At 40.5% G+C, this 19,985-nt stretch overlaps 1 protein-coding gene across 1 annotated transcript in view; it reads left to right on the top strand.

Annotated features, from left to right (window-relative positions):
* The first annotated feature begins 6,064 nt into the window (after positions 1–6,064).
* Positions 6,065–19,985, top strand: part of b4galnt4a (beta-1,4-N-acetyl-galactosaminyl transferase 4a) — a 192,563-nt gene continuing 178,642 nt past the window's right edge. Inside the window, exon 1 of the mRNA XM_036575784.1 lies at positions 6,065–7,028. Within this exon, the coding sequence (XP_036431677.1) occupies positions 6,887–7,028 (142 nt within the window). The 5' untranslated portion in view covers positions 6,065–6,886. The remainder of the gene's footprint in view (positions 7,029–19,985) is intronic.

Below are 19,985 nucleotides of genomic sequence, written 5' to 3'. Positions count from 1 at the left end.
TGGGGTTGGAGGCGGGAGAGTGTTTTTTAGATGAGTGTACAGCTATTAAAACAACATAATCATGGCAAAGTTCTGTAATGTTAATGTATAGTGTGTTCATGCTGTAGTAGCTGCAAGGACAGTATATAGTATACAGTAAAGATTCTAGAAGAAGAATCTCTCTCTGACAGGGAGCAGGAGGGACAGAGGTTACACAAGGGCAGATCAACTGAAAAACATACACACTCACAGAAACTCCTAGTAACCCTCAGCTATCTCCCACATCCACCAGATACTGTATGGTCTACACTCACATGCTGTTGTATCTCATCTGTACAGAATAAATACAGAATAATAAACAGTTGTTTACTTACAGACAGTTATGTTGTTGCAGAATTGTGCAAAACTTTCATCTGTGGACTATATGGATGTGTGGACTAGTGATATGATTGAATTTAGTTAATAAACATGTTCAGCACTACACTTAGTCAGAGATGACCCCTTATTTATTTAATGTTCAGTCAAAACATCATTTTCAGCACCAGGAAAGAAGCAGAAAACATATTTACCAAAAAAAATTACACTAAAACCTTAACAACTAAACATACATTTCAATCTTTTTCAGTATTTACTGTTTAATTATTTTTAGTTTATTACTGCTTCCTTTTTGAGGGACTCTTTTTAAAAAATCTACAGGGACATGTTTTTCACTATAATAATCCCAAACACATTCAGTGATGTTGAGGTCTGGACTCAATTCAATCAACTGTTCTGAGAACACCAGAAACGTCTTTGTGTAATTTGCAAATTTTTGTTCTTTTTCTATCTAATTGCTTTTCTCAGTAATGGCAACATTTCTTGACAGCTACACATCCTTTCGGACTCATAGTGTTGAGCTGTCTTCTCACAGTGGAAGGATGGACAGAAACACCTGTGGATTTTCTCAGATCTGAAGCAAGATGGTGTCAGTTTTGGTTGTCTACCATGTCTTACACGATTGTTAGTCCTGTTTTTCTGCATCTTTATCATTTTTCAATTTAAAAAAAAACTCATTATAAGTGGATTATTTTATTCAGTCTCCTCAGAAATACATAACTTGTATTTATTGCAATTTTGCAATTAAAGCAGCTTTACAGAAGTGAGGTCCAAACCCCTGTGAGCAAGCCAAGGGCAATATGGTGAACCATTGGAAGAAACCAAGACCCAAAAGGAGAAACTCTATAAGAGTGTGAGGAAGAAACACCAAGAGGAGCCAAGACTCAAGGGAAACCTGTCCTCTTACTCCTACTTCTATCAAATGTCATGTAATAAACACAGCCTGAGAATTAAATCAGGTGGACTAGCAATTGAGGTAGGTTGAATGTTAGCTATGAGAACACATTAACATGAATAGGTAAGAAACTCAATATAGTGAAAGGCAAGTGTCCAGTGTCCACAACTGTTTAGGTGTTTGTGCAGGGGTCAGTCGTCCCCTAAGTTTGAAACCGTCCTTACCGGGTGGAAACAACAGCTAAACTACTGCTTTGCTTCTGCTTCCCTTTCGGCTAAAGCTAAAGCTCAGGCAAATAGTGGTTTATGGAGTTAATGGAATAGGGTCAGTGGAATGAGTCACCCTGTAGGGGAAGCGGGCTGGTAAGCTTCACCTGCTGGCAAGTGAGAGAGAGAGAGAGAGAGAGATGGAGAGCTACTGAGGCTTCAGGTTCAGCCCAGCGCAGATGAAAAGGCCAGCCTTATAATCCACTTGACATTTCAGCGGAGGTTGGCCAGATTACTGTAATGTCACACCTGCTTTGGAGGGGAGAAACAAAGGGAAAACGGATTTCCCTTGAGAGTAGCGGATGTCTTTCATGACCCAAAAAAGAGCCTGTAGCTTTGCTCCAAGTGTGACGATGAAATATCACTCATGCCACAGAAATAGACTCGACCTTGCTCCGAGTGCTCCTCTCACTCTCTTTCTCTTTTTCTGCCATCTCTCCAGCTTCAGCTGTGCTCCAGAGTCATAATAATCACAGCTCTGATGACAGCTGGACATGCCATCAACCTGTGCCCCACAGTCCCCTTACAAACCCTCGCCCTTTCCTTTCATGACTCTCCTCAGAAAACCTTCTCGTCTCACACCTCTCAACTCTATCATGCTAGCCACGCTTGTCTCCACCGGTGATGAACCAAATGGGAGATGAGGTGAAAAATGACAGCTGTGTGGTTTGTATCACACACTCCAACCTGAGGCACTGCTGGCAAAGCTCTTCGCATTCCTAATTAAGAGCCTAGCAAGTACTAAGCCATATACCTGCCAGTAACAAACAGATTATAATCCAGAAGCTGAGAGTAAATGGATGAGACACTCTGCTGACAACCAGCACAGGCTGCTCTCTCATCGAGACAAGTGCTGAATGATAGATGGTCTTGGTAGAAGGCTGGTGTAGTATCAAAGCTACAGATCTCGGAGCAAGTCATTATGTCATTGTGCAAATCAACACAGGCTAGTCCTAAATCAAGCCACAAGTAAAGACAGGCTAGTCTGAAGTCATGATAGTTTAGTCCTAAATCAAATCCCAAGTTAAAATAGGCTATTCCTGTGTTGTAAGTCTAGAATGGCTAGTATTATGTCAAGTGTTAAGTCCCAAGTCCTAAGTCAAGACAGACTAGTTGCAAGTCAAGATAGGTTAGTGCCACATCAGGTCTTAACTTAAGACAGGTTAGTTTTGTTATGACTTTTCATTTTCAGAATGTTCAATTAGTTAGTCTGAGAATGTTTTTACAAAATGTTTGTACACGTTTCTACAACATTACTGCAACATTATGAGAACCTTATCTGTAGGTTACTAAAACATTTTCTGGATGTTCTGAGAACATTTTTATGTAATTTAAAAATAAATAAATAAACAGCCCAAATCAAGACAGACTAGTCAAGTTTAAAATCCTGAACTTTGAGTCCTAAACAAAACTGAATGCCTTCTTCATTAAATTTAATGCCATTTAAGCATTTAAATAAAATAATGCATGCACACACACATTTTATAAGCCGCTTATCCTTCTGGGTTGCAGGAGGAGCTGGGACCTATCCCAGCTCTCTAAATAAAGTAATAGTAGTATATAAATATAAATAATGACTGCTTTTTTAATCACCAGCATTTACACCAGTTTACTAGCAGCTTATTTCACTAGCACTACCCATTGATCCTTTACTAGCAAGCTATACAAACCAATGGTTCCTTATGTGCTAGTCAGCTAATAAATAACTAGCTTGCTACTTCAAGCATATTTCTAGTGTAGTTCTGGCATGGCTACACCCAAAACTAATTCATTTACAATGAAAAATATCTTTTTATATCTGTTTTAAGAAACCTGACCACAGGCAGATGCTTCAATCTTCTTCCACTTTGGGCTTGTCAAGGGTCTGAAGTCTTTTTGAGTCTTAAGGCCTAAGAGTCATTGGTGAAAAAGTGAAAGATGAGTCTTTTTTTATTTGGTTATTTTGTTGTTGTTAATTAAAATTTTGACTCAAGCCTTTTACTCCCCTGAAGACCACCCCTCTGTTCTGCTTTGTGGAAACAAGAACTGTTGTTTCACCTACCGGGAGACAGTGCACAAGTGTCTGGATCTACTAAAAGTAAAAATGATATTAACCTTTTAGCATTTTTCACAGTGAGGATGTTGTATGTTTGTGCAGTTTGATTCTGTATGAGTCCATGGTTGTTATTTTTTAGGCTTTATATCTAAAACCCCAGGGTTACAGGTTCAATCTAGCATAGAGCAAAACAAATTACATTAAGTGTCAGGACTACAAGAAAGAAACAAACAAAAAACAAACAAGAGACAAACAAAAAACAAGATTGCATTTACAGATCTTGTGTTCTTGCTCCCTGCTAATTAGCGTGACTTTAATTTGCAGTATTACGCGGCCTGTCCTAATTTTCTGGACGCTGTCTTACCTTGACACATTCACAACAATGATTTTCAGTCTACAGGCTGAGGGTCTGATCTTTGTAATGCTTTTATTTCAAAGGCTCAAACTAAGCCTGATCTCACTGTTGCACGCAAGATGAATCTTCTGGCTGGTGTACCAGAACTTTTCATGCTCTTAATTGGATTCACATTAAGCTTGTTTATAGGGCCCAGTCCACCTCATTTAAAGCCAGTTCAAATGTAACTCTCTGCAGAACATAACTGACCAACACCCATCACTGAAACAACAGGGGTATCTGCATGCGTGATCCACACTTACCTCAAATATGAAGCCACTCTTTCCATGTCTATATCTGTCAGTATGAATTATACACAGTATGTCAAAAAAAGGTTTAAATTTTAGGTTTTAATATGAAAACTACATGATCATATAATCACAAGTCCTGCCACATAAACAATGGCAAGGCAGGTCTGGATGTAAAGAGGATTTTCAGTGCAATGTAATACTGTTACACTGTAGTGCTTTCTTTAGTGTGTGTGTGTGTAGCATTTCTCTTTAACTAATAACAGTCTGCACAAGTAGTGAACTATGTGTGCAGTGCAGTTACCATCCTGTGCCCTCAGTTTAAAATCACGTGGTCTTCTTTCTATCATCGTTACTGCATGGCTTTAGTCATAAGCCATTTCGCATGAGGCGATGCTGCTATTACTGTCAGAGTTAATGCACCCTGTATTCAATAAAGGCAGAATAAAATCATGGGATTTAGTTAACCGTGGTTGCCTTAAAGCCACTGGACCGCAAACTTGCTCTCGAAGCAGGTCCCGCCTCAGCCAATGAAGAGGTCCGTTTTCCCCACCCATATTCCAACAAGCCCCGCCTGCTCCGCTAGGATTGGCTAGTGGTAACTGCGCTAGGAATGGGCTGGTTATAGACAGGGCTATTGGTCTATCCGCGGACCTTTTTCTGTGCCGGTAGCCAATCCGGGCCCAGGAGGCGTGGCCTGTCGGAAAACGGGTGGGAGAATATATTTACTATCACGTTCACGCCATTTAACAAACGCTCTTGTCGTCCACTCAGAGAATGAACTCTGATCTAGAATAAATCGGTACACCACAAAATACCCTTGAGCTAAGATACTGGCAGAAACAAGGATCAGTGCGGATACCTAGACAGAAAGATACACTCAGTACAGAAACAAGACATAACAATAATACTATATTACCTTAGAAATGTCTATGAAAAGCAAAAACGGTGGCTATGGTTTCACTGAGGTTTAAAGAGATTTAATGCGGTTGGCCCAAATTACACATTAGACTACGTTTCAATGGAGTGCTTGTCAAACTAGCCAGATATAGCGCAGGTGTAGGGACCCTCCAGCCAATCCTGGCAGGAGCAGGACTGCTGCTAGCCAATCATAACGAAGTAGGCGGGGATTGACTGAAAACGGGTGGGGATTTTGGGGAAAAAAGCAACAACAATAGCAGCGCTAGTGCTGTTATGCAGCGCCTGTGTAAGTTGGCGCTCCTCCTGCTGGTCGGACACATGAACTGCACATTCCGGCTCCTCCCAAGTTCGGTTGCCCGGCAGCGTCATGGATGCTGTTCCGACGAGCGGAGGAAAGGAGAGGGGGACCGATTACAGGAGCGGAGAGAAGAGCCCACGGATTCGGAGGACCCACAGTAAACTAGCTCCCCTGAAAGCAGCTACATGAAGTGGAGGTACTCCTCTGAAACCCTGCGCTGCGTGAAGTGAGGGTGCGGAGGGGCGGCGCTAGTGGAGGGATGAATGAAAACACGGCGTTGCACTGAGCGAGCAGCTAGCAGAGCTATAATAACAGCAGACAGCAGCAGCGAGCAGCGAGCCTGGGTACTGTTTGTTTGTGGGAACGCTTGTTTCGTTGGGCAAGGGCGTCTGAAAGGGTGGGTTGTAACAGGGGGGGCGTGTGTCCACAAGCTATGAATTAGGCATCGTCTTAAGTGGGAATTAAATGGGGTCAAACGCCTGCACGAGGTGCACGTAGACTTGTGGAGAGACGATGTTGACCCTCAGACGCAGCTCCACTCACCTAACACCTGATCTGACCAGGCTGTCGGTCTCTCGGTCTGTTTAATTAGCTCGGTGACTTATTCATATACATCGAGCTGCAAACAAGCTGCGTCTGTTTAATGCGTGGGATGGTTCTATGTGTAAAAGTAGCCTGCATTAGTGTGCCCTGGGTGATTCCCACGTTCAGATAAGAAGCATTCAGACATTTCATCTCAGACGCTTCAAACAGGCTGAAATATATTTCAGATACGGAGCCAGTTAGTCAGTTGATTGAGCCATTTTGCCTGATTGGTTAGTTTTGATAGTCTAGTCTGTTTTAGTTCGTGCTGTTCGGGGGAACATGAGCCTCAGATGTAACCAGCCGCGGACGTACAGAAGCGTTAAAGCGCCATGTAGCCTGCTAGAGAGCTGAAAGTTAAACGGAAAAGGCGCTGAGAGAAGTTAAAGGTGCGCGCCGTCGCTGGAACGCAGTAAACCCGCAGGAGGGAGGAGGGAGAGGAGGAGGAGAAGGAGGTGGGGGATGATCCCTGGCGGAGCGGTTGGCAGAGTAATCGGCCACACTGAGAGCGGATTTGGCCAGATTAGCCACGGACTGCTGTTCTGTTCGCCTTCACGCGGCCGGTGAGGTGGAGGAGCGCGCGCAGCTCCGCTCTGCTTGCGCTTTTACGCACACTGCGCACTCGGGGGCGCGCTGAAGTGCGCGAACCTGGACACTTCGCGCGGTGATCTGGGTCTCCAGCGCGGACTGATCAAGCCCTAAAATGTCTCTGAGCGCTGAGAGGGATCCCCTTGGTAGCAGCGCGCGCCTGTAGTAACAAAGCGCCAACTAACTGTGGACCTGTGACCTGTTGAGTCGAGGCGATCCTCAGTGGGCGAGGATGCTGTTTTACAGACCAGCCGGGCTTTGTGAGTAGGAGCCCTCGGTGAGCCCCCCACTGGCCCTCTGTGAGGATGCTGCGCTTCCCGCTGAAGAAAATCAGGAAGCAGTTCAAGCTGCTGCTGCTGCTGGTGCTGCTCACCTTCGCCGTGTGGTTCACGTACCTGCACATCAACCAGGGCAAAGCCATCAAACTCCACTTTAACTACGGCAAAGGTAGGAAAAGGGTCTGCAGTGTTTTGAGCTATGGATGCTCAGGGTTTCTCTTTCTGTGTTAGTGGTGTTTTCTCTATGCAGTGCAATATGATCTAACCAATCAGCTAATGAGCAGCCTTTTTGTAATGTTAGAATGGGAAAGAAGGAAATCACTAAAACAGGGGTCATCATTTCTGACCATGGAGGGCTGGGTTTCAGCACAGTTGTGTTTTTCCTGCTCAAACACTCATTGGTAGAGGTGGCACAATGCCATGTTTTCTTTTCTGATACTTATAGCGACCTTGAAAGCTTGACTATTGGCCAATACTGATCTGAAATATATTCTTTAAAAACTACTAAGCTTTAAAATTAGTTATTTTTTATTGAAGTGCTTAAGATGAGCATCTAGAAGTAGGTAAACATGCTCAAACTATCCCAACACTCTGCCTCCCCACAGGTATTCTTGCTGTGCCAGACATGATATCACAACGAGAGCGTCCTGAGGCAACCATAGGACATTTTGGGCTAAATAAAAGTGGGAACATAGACTTGTTAAGGTGGAAGTCTGAAATTTCTAAACCAGTCCAACACTTTGTAAAGGCGGAGCCCAAAGTATGGGGTGCTCGTCAACATTGTAAGCTCATGGCTGCAGTGTGTTAGCATGGCCCCCCAAAAATAAGACCCTCCAAATAAGCATGTAGACATTACTTCTTGCAAGGAAAAACCATTTTAATTTGGTTAGGATAGCATTTCTGTAGCTACCTTGTTTTGGTTGTGTTATTGATTATACTCCAGATGTTAAAAGAGCATGGGCTATTTGGGGGCAGGTTTAAGAGAGGTTGTGCTCTTGTTAGCGACAGATTTTGCTGCAGTGCAGCACCAAAACTGTAAGAAGTTGTCCCCAGACATATATTCTCATTACAAGATCACATTAGAAGACTACACCGCATGAAGCAATACACAGCTAACAACTTGACATCACATGGTGTGAACGTGTGCTATTTCAGGACAGATTTGTTACAGGAGTAGATCAGATTCATTATTTTTTACTCCAATATTCAATCCAGCATTTTCTGCTGATATCAACCCAGTATAGATATGTGGTGTCAGGTTGGTGCCATCTCTACCTATTGGTGTACTAATGTTTAGTAGGTGTACTAACAAGTTTAGTGGTGTTTCTGAGCAGGAAGATCCCCAAACTGTGCTGGAACTGATGACCCCTTTAGGACCAGGGTTGTAAACATTGACCTACCACAGTAGGGCCATCTGCAGTCCTGGTGGCCAGTCTCGCTCTGATACACCTGATTAGTAGGTGTGTATATGAGTAAGAAAACTACCGGTCTACTGCAACCTGACCCTCCAGTCCCAGCTGGCCGCTGCTATTGTAGATCACTTGCTTTGCTTACTGTGATTTGCACGCACAAAGAGAGGTTTGTTTGTTTGAGTTCCGATTGCGTAGCCTACTTTTGAGTCCTGCTCTCAAGTTGCATTGTCTCATTTAATGTTCCAGTTGTGCTTTTTTCCGTATATGTTGAGACAAGACGAAACAAAGCGTGCAAAAGCATTTCCACACAAATTAGCAATACGCTTTCGCTGCATTTGGCTTCGGTTCGGAATGAGCACAATATGAAATAAGAGATGGAAGGGGCTCGTTAATGATTAAAGACTAGATCGTAAGTACTGATGCTGGGGTCATGCCGTGATGTCAAATGTAAGTAATGCCGTCAAACTGCATTGTAATTATTTTCTACCAGTCATCTGGCATTATTTCAGGATGCATGGCTTACTGTAGCCCGCAGCATCGGTCGAATTAAAGGGAGATGGTTTGTGGCTATTGAGGTATTTCAGTTCCTCTGTTGGAATAAGAGAGTAGAGCAGAAAAAAGCATCAGTTGTAACTGAAGACGATTTAATGCAGTAAAGGAGTTGTCAGCCAGTGAATGCAATGAGTGTAAGTGTCAAGCAAGCCAGTTCTGTGCCATTGCATCATAATGCATTTCTGCTGGAAGAGGCTCTCTCCATGTTTAAGTATCACTCAGAGCAAAGCATCATAATTCCCCAGCAGACAGATGCACGATTGGCGGAGTGAAGACTGGACTGCATTTTGCCTGCGGTAAAGAGTGTGTGCTGAGAGACTCAGTCAATACTGAGCTAAAGAGTGTCTGTTTTGCTCTCAGAGTGAGGTGTGGGGAAGCTTTTTTTCTGTCTCTGCATTGCTGTTTTAGCACACACGCAGACTCCCTCTCTCTTTCTCTCTGTTTCTTTTCTCGTTGTAGTTCATTATTAGTACACTTGTTACAGCTTGTGCTAACCCTTTGTGATTTCAGGTCAGGCTAATTGTTGGCAAGGCACAACTTTTGCATACTGAGGAGATCAACATGAAAAACTGATTAGCGTTTTCTTCCCAAATATCATTTGTCTCCCATGTCTCTATGCTGGAGATGTCTATATGCTGGAGTTTGCATGTAACAGTGTAACAATTCTTTGATTCTGTATGCACTTCAGCACCATTACAGTCAACCTCAAATCAAAACTGATATTTTACCTTGTTAGTTCATGTACCTGGTCATATTAAACACTACTCATCATACCATGCCAAGACAAAATGCCTGCCTCTAAAAGTTTTGTTTACATCACCATGCAGCCGTGTGAAATGAATATTATTAATCCATAATTTCATCTTTCATCTCCTTCTCCTATCAGTCCCACCTATCATCGAGCAAAGCGCTCAGCTAGATCAGAGACCCTCCCTTATGATAGTTTCAATCAAAATATGTATGATCTCCATTTTACATTGGCTTTATCTGCTTAGAAGGCCTTTACATTAATCCTTAGATCTTGCAGTTACCACCAGCTATAATTAAAACATGGTGTAATTTGGTATGATTTTTTTCTAACTCATAGCTCATTGAAAAACAAGCAGAGAAATTCTGTTAAAGTATGGATTCTAAATTTTTAATTAGGACCATGCTTGTGTTCAGAAGAGATTTTATTATGATTTGAATTCAGTGAAAAGTTACTGTTGTGTGTACAGCCTTGTTTTATGGAAAGAAAAACAATCCTTTACATTTTTCATGTTTTGACTTTGAAAGAAACCGAAAAAGGAAGAAGTGCTGACTGAAAACTTCTGATGCAGAATGCATCATTGTGTAATGTATTGTGTCATATATTATGTAATTATGTAATTTTGTTTGAAGAGTACATCAAAATGAAAGTAATGACTGAAATTTCATTCCAAAATGCTGCATATCGCTGTCGGAACAAAACCTCATATCTCCAAAATGATAACTTTACAGGAGAAGGAAAAAACATACTTTACTTTTAATGTAAGTCAATGGAACCAGATTTTTTCCCCAGTAATTTTGGATGATTTCTTTTGGTTCATTCATCATGAAATTCATATAAAATGAAAAGGACAACTGGCATTTTCAAATAATGTCAAAAACTGAAAAATGACAAAAATGGAGATACGAGGTTTTGTTCCAACAGCAGCAATATGCACTTGTACCAGCTGATGTACAATAAAAACACATTTTTATTTCTCTGGTATTGATATTAATCATAATTTTAGCTGTGCTATTTCTATTATATGTGAAGCTTACTCCCAACAATGTACACCATGAAAACAAGTGAAAATTATCTGTAATGCATTTTGGAATGAAAGCCTTCAACTCTTGATTTTTAAGGGTGGCTGTACTGTGTCTGATTTTGAAACAAAGTTTTGAGAGTAAGCTCTGGGTATAAGGAGCAGCCATCAGGAAAATGAAGACATTAGTTTCACTGCTGGAACAAAGCCTTTCACTTTGCTTACTTTTTCATCATTGTAAAAGGTAGAGTCAAAAACCCTCATGACTTATACTGGCATAAAAATGTTGCTCTGGATTCTTTGGTGCCGTTAAGGAAAAATAAATGTACCATGTTGTGCAAACTACCATTTGCCACTGAGCTAAACAAACTATATACAAAAATCACAGTGTGGCTTTTAGATCAGGCCACAATAACACAATTTGCATCAGTATTACATCTACACAAAACCAATACCGGGGATTACAGCACTCTGGTATAATGAGCATGTCACCCACTAGAAAGAAGGACAACCTGTACTGAATGGGGTCTAAGTGAGTGCAGCATGTATGCTAAAGGCAAAAAAACACAGAAGGTGAGTGTGCTGCACTCGTTCCCATGTCAGTTAGCACAGTGCTATAGGGCAGGCCTGATCCTGAGTGCTTGTCTGACAGTGGCTTTTGTGTGTCTCTCTTATAAAGGATCCTGTTTCTCATTAAGTGCTGCTGAACCCTCTTTCTGTAGTCCGGCTCTTTTCTCTAACTGCCCCAAACTGACCTCAATCATATCCCAGAGACCTCCGCTTCTGGCTGCACTAGCCTTTGAGTGGCCGCCAAATCACTCTCTTCACAAAAGCGGAGAGCCTCTCTCTTTCTCCCTCCTCTTGCCTGTGGAATCATTCAAGTGCAAATTGCTCCACTAATCCTATATTAGCTCAGAGATGTCTATGGAAAATAAATGTACACCACACCACGGTGTATTGGAATACAATTTAAAAAGCTGTCAAGCTTTACATGGAGCGATTTCACTGAGGTTTAATGAGGAACTGTAGCTGCTCCCAAATGTCACATTATATTTTACCTCAGGACTTACAGTGGTCAGACACACTGTAAGGGCTGTGATTTTCTTTGTAGCTGAGTGAAAAAAGTGAAGGAATGCACACAGGTGAGCACAAGGTGTGGAGAGTACAAACATATGCACATGTGTCTGTAAGGACTATATATCATGGACTATATATCTTACCCTGTATGTCCAAAAGTTTGCTCATCCAAACGTTCCTGAACTCTGAAATCAAGGGGGTTAGTATAGTGTTTGTCTATTTTTGCTGCAATAACAGTCTCAACTATTCTGGGAAGAACTTACTCTAAATATTGGAACATTGCTTTGAGGACTTGATTGCATTTAGCCACAAGTGAGGTCAGGTACTGATGTCAGATGGTCAGTTCTGGATTACAAACTCCACTCCAACTCATCCCAAAGATACTGGATGGAACTTCATCACTCCAAAGAACACAGTTCCACTGCTCCCCAGCATAATGCTGGGGGGATTTATACACCTTTACTTGACACTTTGAATTGGGCATGGTGACCCTAGGCTCATATACAGCTTCTCCAGAGTGTCCCATTCTATTGGCAATTCTTTATGGAGATCATGCAAGCTGTGTGTGGACAACCAAATTCCTGTGTCAGCAATGGATGCAAATTAAAGTAACTGAATTCACTATTTAGAAGGAGTGTCTGGATACTTTTGGATATATAGTTTCCTCCCACAGTGATAAAGTCACTTGTAAGTTGTAAGTCTTGTTTTTTTCCTAATATATGTACATTTTGGACACTCCCTATTTTATTGCTGCTTTAACATTTATAAAATAAAATAGTAGTAAAACTACTGTTTCCTTTAGGATTAATAAAAATCCTTTTTTCTCTCTATCTATCCATTGATCCATCCATCCTCCCACCCATCTTGTTTAAAAAACGTGCCACAAAGGGTTCTTTGAGCCATAGAGTGCCATAGAAGAATCACATTTGTTGCCCTAAAAGACCTTTCAATGGTTCTGTGAATGTGAGGTGTGAGTGTGTTTAAAGAGTCTCCACATGTAAAGGCTCTCTTTATAACAACGTTTACATTATGAGAAAGTTCTTCACACACACAAATCTCTCTTTTAAACGTGGTTCATCAGGGAACCAAAAGTGGTTCTTTTATGGCATCGCTCAAAGAACCCTTTGTGGTGCCTTTCCTTTTTAGCAGTGTGTCTATCTAAGACATTAATGTCGCTTCTATGTCAGTCTCGCGTTCTCGTTGTATAAAGGATACAGGTAGAATCTGACCAGGGAACGGAGGTCCAACATCATTGTGAAGAAAAAAACACTGTCTCCTCAAAGCGTATTTGAACTGTGAAGTGAAAAAAGAAGAGTGTGAGGGAACGGGTACATTGAAGGCAGTGTTAGAGTGGCAGGTCGCTTCCACAGAGTAAAGGAGCCTATGGGAAAGGTCATATGAGTGAGTGTGATTCAAGCTCAAAGGCAAGAAAAACATCCCTGCTCTCTTCTTACGCTGCACTAAAGCAGTGCCGGAGCTGGAAGGTCATGCACACAGAGGAGTGCTTCACTGCTTATGTGTCACAAAGTAGAAATTCCCGCTTTTCAAAGGTTACAATGCATAAACCAAGGCTTTCCTTTCAGTATAACGGCAAGGCAATTTCACCACATGCCAAACGGTAACAGGAGCCGCAAGGCTGTCGCAATAATAAGCAGCCTCATTCACGATCCCGCTGGATTTCAGTTGAGTATGAAAATTGCGTGCACATGCACACACATTCTGATTTCTATTACTGAACCTGTGGGGTGCAGCATTTTTCCAGTTGCCTTCATTAGGAAATGAAGTAGAATGCAATTTCGTGTGTCATTTTCCAGCATGCAGAATCCAGTCCAACCCAGTGGTGAAGAAAAATTCTTAATATTCTCAGTTATATCTATATAGGGGGTGCATACAAATGGTGTGGCTGGTAATAATTGAATTCTGTATTCCCTGGTGTTGAGTAATTTAGGTTGAACTGAGAAGGAGCCCACCTGTGTACCGGATAATAAAAAATCTGTACTGCCAGCATGGTCCTTTTGTTAGTAAATTCACTCAGGTAATTGGCAAAAACACCAGTCGCTTTGTGTAAAATATTGTGTTTTCAGCTGAGGAATTGCATTTATATTTTTATCGCATGGATTTGCAGGAAAATTGAAGCGTGTCAAAGCCTGAGGTTGAGACATGTGTGTTCGTATGTGTCTCTCTGTGTGTGTGTGTGTGTGTGTGTATATATGTGTATGAGATGCAAGAAAGAGTCAGAGAAACAGTGAGAAAGCTCAGGCTCTTTTAGCCCTTGGGTTAATGTCGTTTGTGTTTCTCTGGATATTGCCACCTTCCAGGCACTCTGCTCTTTGCAAATGAGGCATTTGGCCCACAGCCAGTGCCATTCTTCCCTCAGGATTGTGTTGGCTCTAAACACTGCCAGACTACTTTCACACCCACTGCACTGGACTGCTACTGCCTGCCATTGTGCATGATGATGATATGGCTACTATACGCCACACTGTTTGATTTGTGGCTTAACTCATTTCACAGTGTATTGTCTGTCATAAAATGGATAGTTCTGGTTTTAAAATTGGATTGGCTGAGCCACATTTGAATACAATATACACATACAAATGACCACACATATCAACTGAATTGTAGTAGTAAGTAGTTGTGTAGTAATTGCACCCTAAAGCTGTTTTTTTTGGTTAAAAACACTTATTACTGTCAGAATGGAATCATGTATATCCATATATATATATGTGTGTGTGTATATATTGTCATACATTTTTACATTGTCTCAATGTTGTCTCATTTTTACAACTGTCTCAATGTCCCTCCCACAACATCTGGTTCAACCCAGCTATAGGCACATATGATGTACTAGAGTCCGAATCTACATCACAATATGTGGTCAGCTGGTGTTAAAGATGACGATGTTGCCTCGCGCTGTGGTGAATAAATGAGATGGAAATATGAGAAGCACACTGCAAAAACAGGGGTGTCAGTCTCTTACTAAATGTTAGTTAAGGACAGCAATGTAAGAAACAGCCACAGCAAATCACACAAATAATCTGAAAAAAAAATAGACAATGAAACATGCTTTTCTGCCTTATTTTCTCTGTTTATACTGTAAGTAACCCCCACTGTAATGATGCTAATTTAGCTTGCTGATCTGTGGGGTTTACAATGTTATATTAGCACTAAGCTGACAACAGTCGAGGCACACTTTACCACACCGGTTAACATTTCCCTACTCAAACGCAAGATGAGTTCAGATCTGTATGCTCAAATGATCACACCATTCCCTCCATCTCCCTCTCTTTTCATCGTGGTCCATTTCTCATTCTGCTTCTCTCTGTTTGTGCTTGTGTGCTAAAACTATGATAAAGATACAGTATTTTGTAATGGCATGCATGCATTTCATCAGCATTCTTGTAAGTGTGTTAACAGGCTATGTTACCATCACAATAAAGTCCGGTATTAGTTTCTCTGTTTGCTTTTTTGCTTCATAGTGTCCACCCTCTTGCCCTCCCAAATTGGTCCACACTGTCCCTCCAATTTTTGAGCATTTTCCAGAATTGAATTTCCAGAAGGGTGGAGTTCTCTGAAACTTACGGGGTGTCACTGCTTTCTAATGTGCAGAGCTATTAAAATCATTTTTTGATTATAAGATCATCGTGATCATTGTGTTGCTAGGCAACAAGGGGTGGGCACTATGATGAGGTACACTCACTGGCCAGTATTTTAAGCACGTCTACGTTGTATCTAACTTCACTGTGCACTTTATCAGGTCTACTTACCACGTAAGTGCCCAGATTGTAGTTCATCTTTTTCTCTGGCTACTTTGTTAAGCCCCCTTTTACCATTTTCTTCAATGGTCAGGATCCCCACAGGACCACCACTGAGCAGGTATTCTTTTGTGTGGTGGATCATTGTCAGTGTCACTGCATTATTGTGATAAATAATGTCATAATAGACTTTTCCAACTGCATGTTTTATTACAAAGAGAGTAAAATTAGTCTGTTTAATTAGATTTAGTGAAGTTTATTATGCAATAATAACTTATCATGTAACTTATCAGCCCTCAGAAAGACTACATATTGTTATATGTATCGTGCATTGTCATCAATTCCTGTGATAAAATTTTGCTGTATCGCACACACCTATTGGCAACCATAGCCTACTGTTGACAAATAACATTGCTTTGTTTATCACGACTGTTATTAATAATGCATTGAGCTCTTTGTTGAACATTGGTGTAATGTATCTCTGGAACTCTGTTGCTGACATTTTATAAAAGCTATGACACTCAGTGCTGTATGTTTGGGTGATTTTACCACCGTTCGCAGTGTTTTATTCCGTTTCTCATTGGGCCTAACAACTCCCAATAGAGGTAAATCACTGTAATGCAGGTCTCTCATGTCTTATTTCTTTATTTGACACATCAAGAGTTTATATAGGGCTGTGCAGCTGTGTATGATGCAGCTATGGTGTTGAGAAGATAATTCCTTTTAGAAGCTTCTGGACTTCCAAAATGGAGTAAGGTGTTCCTGAAAGAGGCAAGAATCATATGAATAATTATCGTATGCTTCTCTTTCAGCTGTATTGTACACATGCACATGTGCACACACACAATGAGAGCAGATTATCTTTCAGTGTCCTGGTGGAAAGCTCCTCAGCATTGAAGTCGGTGTTATTTTACAGTAAGTGATCCAACCGAAGAAGCGAGATCGCAATCAATCATCAAAGAGAGCTTTCCTTCAGTTGATCCCTGAATGGGCTTTTGTTGTGGTTGTATGTGAAAAGGTCACCTTTCCATTCTGCTGTCCTCATAGAATGAAATGCATGATTATTCATACAAGAATGGAGACAAGCACTCTGTAATGCTCAGCATTGTGAACAATTTAGTTATTATCAGATTCATTTTACGAGAGTGAGTTGCTACACTCATGTGGATAGCACATCTACCCCAACACACACACACACACACAAACACACACACACACACACACGCACACAAACACCAAAAAAGAAAGAAAAGCATATAATCAACAGAAATTTAAGTCTATGACATCAATGATTTGATTTCGAATCTTCAGGAAATTTCAAATTTCACCACTATTTGATTGGAATTATTTGAGTATGAATAGTGGAAAATGCACAATAAAACAGACACAGTACAACAAACTTTTGAGGGTGAGATCTTTACATTTAGTACTGAATACTTTTGTTGAATATTATTATAATTGATTCTAATCAGTCCTAACATTTCAACATCAGTGCAGATCAGTGCATGAATGCATTTTTGTACCCCAAATTCCAGTATTTCAAATGGTCTACAACATGTGGATTTAGGCTCTATTTCGTAGTTTGAACAGGCAGGTTTAAATTAAGAGCATGAGAGAGGGCATTAATGAAAGGGTTGCTATCTTGCAGGACCATCTTGGAAATCCCACTGCAGTGCTGGCCTGCACTCAGACCTCAGCTTTAGAATCTTTTCACATGCTCACTTGAAAGCTCCACACTCACAGCTGGAGTTATGTAATTTATTGTATAATATGTGTTCAGGTTATGCAGTTTTTAATTTCATAAAGTTTTTTTTTTTTTGCAGATACCAAAGATCCACAAGATAAGCGAATGACTAACATGCTATCAAAGACTGACAGAAACCTATCCAGTGGACACATACAGGATGTTGTGGTTGGTTCAGGATGCCATCTGGTTCAACCCAGCTATAGGCACGTATGATGTACTAGTCTGAATCTACATCACAATATGCGGTCAGCTGGTGTTAAAGCCCTCTGATGACGATGTTGCCTCACGCTATGCTGAATAAATGAGTTGGAAATATGAGAAGCAGGCTGCGAGAACAGCGATGTCAGTCTCTTACTAAATGTTATTTAAGGACAGCAATGTAAGAAACAGCCACAGCAAATCTGAAAAAAAAATTGGTAATAAAATATGCATTTTCTGCCTTATTTTCTCTGTTTATACCGTAAGTGACTCCCGCTGTAATGATGCTAATTTAGTTTGCTGGTCTGTGGGGTTTACAATGTTATATTAGCACTAAGCTGACAACAGTCGAGGCAGAAATGTAGAAAAATCTATGGAATTCCCCTTTAACTGACTTACGTATTAATGAGTGTAATATGTATTACAGTTATATGAAAAACATTGTGCTGTTCATGGAATAATCTTTCACCGTTATGTTGCTTGGTGGCCATAGCCTACTGTTAAACTATTAACATGCTTTGTGGAAGAATTGTTTATTCTGATTATTATTAATAATACATAAAGTTGTTAACAGGACCTAAGGTTTTTTTTATCATTGTATTTGTGTCTGGTCTGACCCCTTAACTGTGGAAAATCACTGTAAGACTCTCATGACCTCTCATGGTGTACTGCTTTAGAAACTTCCAGAAACAGGTTAGGCATTCATACAGGTATTGGCAGTCATAAAGGTCTGTAAGTCATGACATTAGTCTGAAGTTTTCCACAGCACAAAGTACTGGAATTTTTGGCACCAGAGAACTGGAACTGTGCTTTTTCTTTTGGCCACCAGTCCAATACTAAAGGTTAAGTTTTGCTTTTTTGTTACCATGATGAGGTTTGATACCTAATGGTACCTGAGGACTGGGCTAGTATTGCTGATTAGTATACCACTGTTTTAAAAATATTTAAAAGAATACAGTTGTTGAAAAATCAGTGAAAACAGTGGAATAGTGATGAGACATAATGAGACATAGGCATCACTGTGCAAATAGGTCTGGTACAGTTAAGCTAATTCTTCATGGTTAGTCGTTAGCTAATTATGTAGCAAAACCTAATGTAATTAGCATTTAAGAGTCCCTTGTAATCTAGTCATGATGGAAAATTCTAGAACTCTAAGTTCCAGTGGTTGGCATTTGGATCCACTCTTGTTTTTGAATGTGCACTGGAAAAATGTGCCAAGAGGGATGTGACCGTAGATTGATTTCATCTTTCGCTGTGTGGGTTTGCTGATCTGTAAATAATATTTACAAGTACAGAGGTGGGCAATTACTAGTTCCATTTACATGTTTTCAACTATAATCTTCGTTGGGCATTCTACATAACTATAGGTCAGTCTAGTTAGGTACTCGAAAAAGAATAATCTATTACAAACTACTAATTATTTCTCTCAAATTGTAATGGGATTACTTTACTTATTACTTCCTGGAAAAAGTATTCTTACCACTCAGTACATGTCTACTTTAAAACTTATACCCATCTGTACCAACTGGAAAGTATAAGGGCAACCAAATAGTCCTTTCAGTACTTATCACAGTAAACATCATTTGAAAGGCCTGTATTTATCCCTACAGCCACTTCTGCTTGAATAAAATTGTGAACGACTGAAGCTGTTTGAAAACCTGGAAAGAAGCCAGTAGAAACAGTTCAAAAACAGCTGAAATAGCTTTATGCGCGCTGTTCCTGTATCAAGTCATGGCCTGTCTCTTCTTCAGCATGGGGATCTTTATCCATCAGCTTCATATTAGTCTGATTAGGTGCTTTGACAGATTGCTTACCAGATTTACAGAGCTTCCTGCACTTGTGCTGCTCACATTCACAATCAGAATTATGTAGAAAGCTGACACAAACTACACACTTGCAAGCAAATTATGTATAAGGACAAGCATGAACAATCTATACAGAGGAAATTTGGGATTTAAATACATCACATTTAATTATTTGTGTTCTCTTGTAGACAAATGAGTAACACAAGTAACAATTTTCATAAAGTCAGTATCTGTATTGTGATTACAAGCATTTAAACTGTAATGCGCTGTACTACTTAGTACTATGTGGTAATCACATTACTGTAACACACTACTTTGTACCGCATAACCCCCAACCCTACTTACTAATTTCTTTTTTGTGTTTAATTCAATTTTGTTACATTTGTGGCAGCTTCTGTACTGCTTTGCGATTGGTCACATCTCTGACTTTAGGTCTTTAGAATTTTATTTTAGACCAAAAGTATTAAAAATAAAAAAAAGGGAACAAGAAAAATACAGCTTAAGAAACGTTCTAACTAAATATACGTTTACTTTTTCTTAAGTCCTAATTTCACTCATGTAGCAATACTTTCAGTTGGATTTAAGCTGCTCCACCGACCTCTGGATGCAAATGTTTGTTAATTTGCACAACAGCCAAATTATTTTAATGCGTGTTAACAGGCCATGTTAGCGCACTGGGTTTTCCAAGTCAAATACTTTTGGTCAACAGCATCAACGGAGAGCCATAATTCCGAGGAGAGGTTTTGTCCGTGTTTGGCTTTGTTTAAGCATTACGAGTTTACACCTCTCCTTCCCCCATGCGGTTCTGTCT

Source organism: Colossoma macropomum, unplaced genomic scaffold, assembly GCF_904425465.1.
Source record: "Colossoma macropomum unplaced genomic scaffold, Colossoma_macropomum, whole genome shotgun sequence".
Taxonomy (NCBI): domain Eukaryota; kingdom Metazoa; phylum Chordata; class Actinopteri; order Characiformes; family Serrasalmidae; genus Colossoma; species Colossoma macropomum.
This window is presented reverse-complemented; position numbering and strand designations above follow the sequence as displayed.